Source organism: Mercenaria mercenaria, unplaced genomic scaffold, assembly GCF_021730395.1.
Source record: "Mercenaria mercenaria strain notata unplaced genomic scaffold, MADL_Memer_1 contig_3139, whole genome shotgun sequence".
Lineage (NCBI taxonomy): Eukaryota > Metazoa > Mollusca > Bivalvia > Venerida > Veneridae > Mercenaria > Mercenaria mercenaria.
The window spans coordinates 22,684-30,107 of record NW_026461252.1 but is presented as its reverse complement, the minus strand read 5'-3'; the positions used below and the strand labels follow the sequence as shown (position 1 = coordinate 30,107).

Genomic DNA, 7,424 nt, shown 5'->3' with positions numbered 1-7,424 from the left:
TGTCATTTTATTTTTAAAATATAAATGAATTTTGGGTATCTAGTTCCATTTATGGCCCATGTATGGCTAACCTGGAAGGTTTGGGTACAAGCCCCGCACTTGATTAATTACACATGCTGGACATGGCATTTCCACATTTTCAACAACAAGCAAGTTTTCACTATTATTAGAATCATTAAAATCATTTTCCTCATCATCCTGTGCCCACTCTGATTTTACTAATGAATTCTCAAAATCCCACTCATTAAATTAAAAAAAAATGAACCAATGTATCAAACTATTCCATTGAAACTTTCAAAGTAATTTCTTGTTTTTCAGCCATTTTTTCTAAAATCTCACACAAAAATTTTGCCGGGAAATTTCACAGTGTCAACATATCTGGAACGGATGATTCCATTATTTCTGTGTACAGTGTATAGTTTCTGTTTGCTTATATATGATATATTTTGTACTAAAATAATGCTATATGCTCAGAACTGTATAATTAAATTATAGTAATATGTTATGTACTTTAATGGGGCAGAATAGTTTACTCTTTAATTTTTGAAATAATAAGGTCAACATAACAGATAATCCTGCAACCCCTCCAAAAATTGTTTCTAGTGTCTATGGAACTTGACCCAAATTAGTTTATGATCCACTGACCATTACAGTTATCTGTTTCATCAAGATCAGGGTTTTATTTTATGACCCAGCATGAAGCATTCTCATCAATTATCTATATATCCACATGTAGATTGCATTTTGTGAAGACTGCACATGTATTTAGTCTGTGTGTGTGTGTGTTCGGGTTTAACGTCTTTTTCAACAATTTTTCAGTCACATAAACGACGATGTCTACTTGTAGCAGTGAGCACAATGCCCAACTTTATAGTGCTGCCTCACTGGAATATCACGTCGTAGACACGTGGCATGATACCCCACCCAGTCACATTATACTGACACCGGGCTGACCAGTCCTAGCACTATCCCCTTAATGCTGAGCGCCAAGCGAGGAAGCTGCTAGTACCATTTTTTACGTCTTTGGTATGACGCGGCCGGGGATCGAACCCACGACCTCCCGCTCTCGAAGCGGACGCTCTACCACTAGGCTACCGAGGCGGTATTATAAATGTGATTTGCATTTGTGAAAATTCCCATTAAGTAAATTAATATTCATTAAGAACACAATTAAATCTGTAAAAATGATTTCTAAAAGATGCCTCTTTACCAATTATGCCAGGTAAATAAGTAAAAGATAAAGGCTGATAGGCCTTGGTAAACTAAGAAATAACATTAAAAAAATTTATATTTAAAGTACATAATATATTATTTCAACACCAAACTCATTTTTTACTGTTTAGAACAATATTAAAAGGGTATATATAAGGTTTAGTATGGTAATAAAGTGTTTATATTCACCATTGATTACCATGTGTGATGATGTACGAAAGTACTTATTAATTGATACCAATTAACACATTGCACTACAGATGTCCAATTGCCAATATACCATATCAATGGTCATTTGTTTTATTTGACTTGCATAAATACAGATAGATTAGAAGCATTATAATATATATAGAATGATGAATATACAAGTATCATATCAGTTTATGAATGTGATTTATTATTATTTATTATAATCAAGTCCTCTAAATTTATTCAAGATTTTACTGATTTAAAAAGTAAATTGCAATGTATACAGATGTTACAATAATGTGTTATGATTTAAGTTTATGAATAACAGCATTGTTTTTTGCATTTGTTATCAATTGTTGATTAATATGACTAATATAAAGTTTACATTTTAACTAAAAATGTAAATACACATAATTATTTATGAAACACATGAAATACTAGTACTTGGTGTTCTCTATGCTGGTTACAATTAGTCGTTACTGGAGGCAAACATTATCAGATACCTGTTGGAATCTTATCGTCTGCTACAGATAAACCACACCTACAAATTGTGTGTGTAGCAGCTACCGGCGATTCCCCTTTAAAATATGTTCATATATATATGCATATGACCATGTTTTAAAATCCACAGGTCGTTTAACACGTATAAAATAAACATGATAAGGCTCGGTTTGTCTGAGCATGTTCATGGACGGTAGTAGAAATGCATGCTATCGTCCATGCCCTCTCGCCCCGGGTTGAGCAGAACTACACGTTACAAGTACCAAAAACAATTTAGAGACATCCGCAGATGTGTTTATACGACGGTGCACATGGAACCTTCAAAATGCATTGACCATGTACAAATAAAAAGTCATAACAGTCATTATCACTTTTATCCATCCCTTAGACGAGCGCTATAGATAGGTAAGGCTGTATATGTATTTCGATGATGCCCTCTCTTAAAATATATATACAAAAAAAAGAACGGGCATGACCCATAAACAGAAATGATGGCAACAAACAATTTCTATAGGTAGGAGACCGATAGGTAAACAAAATATTAGAAGTTCAGAACACACATTACTGGTCACTGTATTACTAGAATAAAGGCTAAGGGGGAAAAAAGCTCATATTCAACCTAAATTTTGACCGTAATTTTACATGGGTATATTTAGTGGTACGGGAAATAGATATCAAAAACAAACGCATTGGTGCATGAAAGTAGGATATTTGCTATAATATATATTATTAATACGATTTGATTATAAGAAGTGTTGTCAGTGGATTCAGAGATCCAATACAATTAGATAGATAGTTTTGAAAATTCCATCTATGTAAAATCTTTTGCCAATGAAATCCTGCTTTTTTCACACATTTATGTTTTAGGATTTTGAAACGTCGAGAGTCTAGGAATATTGATCTAGAAATGTTTTAGTTTTCCTTAATTACTTTGAGCAAACAACACATGACATTATTCTTCCATCAACGTAAGGCGGACATGGTAAAGAACCACACCTTGCTTCCGCTAAGTAGAGCAGTTTCCCATTCTCGTTAACATCATTTCCATCTGCTGCATCTGGATTTTCATCAAGACATATGAATTCCGATGCTGCTTTATGACCATAATGTCCAGCGGAAAGGTATCCCGTGTATTCAACGTTCCAGCCTTCATAGCATGTGGTCTTCCCGGGTATCATCAGAACGTTCGGTCTCTCTGTCTCACAAACTGCACAGGGAACATCGTCTGGATACTGCTGTATTTTACCGCCAAAGAAACCGGTATTCACACCGTCTAGCTCATACTCTGCTCCATATACATGGGCACCCATTGAATTTTTCGTGTTGTCATTTTTAGTTTTGTTGGTCCAGTCCGGATCAAGAGGTAAACACAAATAATTGGATGCGGCTCCTGAATGGTCGAAGAATGACCCTCCAGCAACACCTGTGAAGAAAGTGACAGTTTGCTCATAGTATTAAAGAAGAAAAATTACTAAACTTTGTTTTTGATACTGCAAAGTCCCGCATAAAGTGAAATTAGAAAAAATACCCCATTCTGACGACAAAACCAAGCGTTACGGAGAAGTTTATAGTTTTTATACAATGAATGAAAGCGAGTCACTGAAGTTTTGAAACATACAAAAACTTATTTTCAATATAAGACTTTTACACATCAGTGTCAATTTATTTACTGTTAATATTATCACCTGGATAGACAGTAGTTACGCCTTTTGGACACTCAGTTTTACCCCAACGTACGTAATTACCACCGTGTGAAGATGCCCCTGGATCAGAACCTGTGATTGATAAACATAAAGGATGTGCAATATAATATGATTATCAAATATTACTTGGTCTTCAATGTTGTATTCTGGAAAGTCGATTTTGCGAGGAGCTTCCAGTGTATAAGACCCGGCCTGACAAAATCCACGAGAGCCAAATGCATCATTGCACACCAAGGTTCTGCACGATAATGAATAACAATATCAAAGATACAATAACAATAACGAAATATAGAATAACAATAATGACTTTTACCATAAGAATATCGAACATACAATAAGAATAACGACATATACAATAACAATAGCAAAATTTAGAATATGAATGACACGACATTGAATAACAATAACAGACATACTATAATAATAAAATAGATTATATAATTTAGCAACGTTTGGCATGCCTTATACGCCCTCATGATATAATTGTTTTCTGAACGCCAAGCAACGAATTTATTCAACATAAAATCACTGCTTGGGATATATCATTTCTTAACAAATATAATAGTCATAATGCACTCTGTATAAAGAATGTTGTCTTAAATGCTACAAAAATTGTCTTTGACAGCTACATTAAATCTTTAGAATAGCCGGAAAAACAAGAAAGTTCTAATTATTTCCTCAGTCTGTAAATCCGTAAACTATTTTGATGAAATGTATTTCGATGAAAATACATTTTAACATATGATCTAACGCAACACACTTTAGTTTTCCAATACCGTTAAAACTAAATTATTCTTGTTTACCCTTTTAAGATCTAGTCTACTTCTACAAATATATGTTTGTATGAACATATGATTTCATGAACTCTAGGAGCTTGCTTATGGTAAAATAATCTCTAGACAATGGGTAGATAAAACCTTGCAGGAAAATAAATTATGATTATATCGCGAAGTATAATTCTTTTCAATATGAATCATAAATTATTCAATTTTGTTATGTGAAAAAAAAAATTGAGATTGATCCCTGTCTTCAAAGATACTAAGAGTACAAAACTTTTGTTTCAAGACTTAAGTTGCTTAATTCATCTGTTTCGTAACAAGATATTTTCTTGATTTTTCATTTGAATATCAATTTATATCTAAACTTCAAGAGGTTTCTACTACCACCTGGATAACTTCTGGATCAATGCAATTATGGCCGAAATATTCACGAACACCCTTATTATAGATGTAGTGAATGAATAAGGGGTTCCAGAACGATGCCGCTAGTAGGTTGTATGGTACTTCATTCTTTTTTTAATTTAAAACATTAATTGCACAGATATCATTTTAAAGAGAATTCCTATAGTTTTTTTCCTTTCATAGATTTTTTTTTAATTCACATATATGATAGGAAAATGTGTGCTGAAAACAATGAACAAATAAAAACAATAGGTCACCAGGCTTGTTTTTGTGAAAAATTGTTTTGAACACACCCATTGTTGCTGAAACTGCCAGCGATTTTTCAACATTTTCATGATTTTCTGCTTTTTTATAAATACCAACCAAAATATACATCCAGGCAGCACAATACGCTTTTTTCTTTTTACAGATTTTATTATATACCTATTTGATATCATAGTCATATTTGTAATACTCTGTCCTTACAATAATGGGTACAAATGAAAAAAAATATTGTTTCATATTTACTTTTGTGAACTTTTTTCAATGAAAAATACCCATAGTGAAGAATATTTTTTTTTAATTTTGAAAAAACTTTTTCATAGAATTTTTTCTTTTTCTTCTTGTGTATAGATAATTGTATTGTGAGCATAAAAATGGCTAACAATGTATGGGTCACCAGGCTAAATTTTATGTTAAGACCGCTAGAATACAACACCTGTTCGGACGGAAATGGCGCGAACCTGGCCAAATTGATTACATATATGTCTGCTAAAAGTTAAAAAAAAGTTTTAAAAATTCTTAATTCTTTCTATAATTGAATACTAAATAATCTGAAAGGTGATATTGTCTTATCAGTACTAAGTCAATTATCTTACATTATATGAACAACACTGTCTTTGTACTAAAATGCGATGTGAAAACACAACCACAAAAATAGCAAGATACCTGTCAGGCATGATACTTGTCAATACAACATAAACCAGTATCAACATTTGATTACTGATATAACTTATCAAAAATGTTATTTCATTCAAAATTCCTCATATTTAAGATTGTCTGTAACATGTTTCAACAAATGTTGACTTCAGTTCAGTTTTCCATAGAAAGTGTCGGCTGCGCAGAAAGATGCGCATAAAAAACTACAGGAATTCCCTTTAAATACTTAAGTGCATTTCAGTGATAGGAAAATTGTATATGGCCATTTAGTATAACATATCTGCTTAACAAACGCCTCAAAATTAAGATATCATGCTTATTTAGCTAAGATAATGTCACCAGTGAGAATGCGTTTGTTTACTTCGTAAACCGCGAAATAGGAATTAAACTGCCTATATGTTCTTATGTCTGTTCGCTTTTGTTTGGTACATGAATATTTCTGATCTTTATTTGATGTTCTCGTAGCACCGCTGTAGTCATGAAAGATAATCAAGTAGATTTAATTAACACGTGGCCTTTATTTTTATCCAGCTTCCTTATCAAATACTTTTATTCAAGTTAGAAAAGGACATTTCTTCATTCTGGAGGAACATTGCGTTACAATACTTTTATAAGTAAAGGTGCGTATCCATGGTTTCTTAAGAGACTTCTGCACAAAAGTACTTAAAATGATATCTGTAATACTAAGTGGATTTTAAAGAGAAGAAGATACACCTTCTAAGTTTGATTGAACTTGTTTTTGGCGACGCTGATGCATAGCATTAGTTTTCTGCTTGTGTGTATTATTTACGATGAGGACGTTGCTTTACACTTGATCTATAATATTATATATTATAATATTTCTAGATATTTTAAATTAAATTCCTTAAATTCTATGAGTTTACCGAGATTTATAAATGTTTTAAAAATAAAAAATCACGATAAAAACGAAACATCTTACGTTGCATCAGAAACTATGTGTACTGTATAAAAATGTGAACATGTCCTTATACTATTAATGCCTCAAGTTAGCTATTAATGCCTCAAGTTATTGTAATAATGAAGCAATCCTGCATGCTATTTAAGAAATACAATTTGTAAATGATATACATAATATTTTTAACATCTTTTACCTCTATTTTCTCCGAAAACTGCTGTGGCTTGGGTTTTAAGAATCTTCGTTGCGTTTCCAATGGCTTCGTGGAATTGCTCTAATTGACGTAGAATCTCGAATAGTGTAGAACCAGACTGCTTCCTGTCATTGTGGCTTGATACGTTTTTCAAGCAGAAAACCGCAATAATCAAAAGTAGACATTTTATAGAAATTTTCATTTTTTCCACTTAAACTTAAGTAGAGTGTTGGTACTTTAAACACTTTCGAAAATATGTCGTTACGCAAAGAGAATTTGAAAAAAAGATGAATCATCTTTAAGTATACTTATCGACAAGTATGACGCTTACAGTCAGTTGTGCAGAAATCTCGTAAGAAACCATAAATACGTACCTTTATTTATAAAAGTTTTATTGCCTAATATGATGCCAAATAAAATAAAACATTATAATTATTTACGCTGAAAATACATTGCGTGGCAGTACTCTACATAAGTGAACCGAAAAGTGTTAATCTGGTAACTGACGGCAACCAACTGTTAAACAATCTAATATGTTCCAGACATTGTGAAGTTAAATAAAGGAAATAATCACTAATCGTTTATTTATTTCCATTTGGAATACAATATAT

General features: G+C 32.3%; 1 protein-coding gene across 1 annotated transcript; it reads right to left on the bottom strand.

Annotated features, from left to right (window-relative positions):
- Window positions 1–2,595: 2,595 nt before the first annotated feature.
- Window positions 2,596–7,080, bottom strand: LOC128552775 (short-chain collagen C4-like). Its single transcript, XM_053533838.1, has 3 exons — window positions 6,817–7,080; window positions 3,588–3,677; window positions 2,596–3,325 (listed from the first exon to the last, which is right to left on the bottom strand). The coding sequence occupies exons 1-3, from the start codon at window positions 7,013–7,015 to the stop codon at window positions 2,829–2,831; spliced, it is 786 nt and encodes a 261-aa protein (XP_053389813.1). The 5' UTR covers window positions 7,016–7,080; the 3' UTR covers window positions 2,596–2,828.
- Window positions 7,081–7,424: the final 344 nt, after the last annotated feature.

Bases quoted from the DNA above. Each gene is read 5' to 3' on its own strand.
- LOC128552775 (XM_053533838.1), bottom strand. From the start codon at position 7,015: ATGAAAATTTCTATAAAATGTCTACTTTTGATTATTGCGGTTTTCTGC. The intron at 3,678-6,816 runs GTAAAAGATGTT...TATCAATCACAG, and splicing joins AGTTTTCGGAGAAAATAGAG to GTTCTGATCCAGGGGCATCT. The intron at 3,326-3,587 runs GTGATAATATTA...CTTTCTTCACAG, and splicing joins CGTAACTACTGTCTATCCAG to GTGTTGCTGGAGGGTCATTC.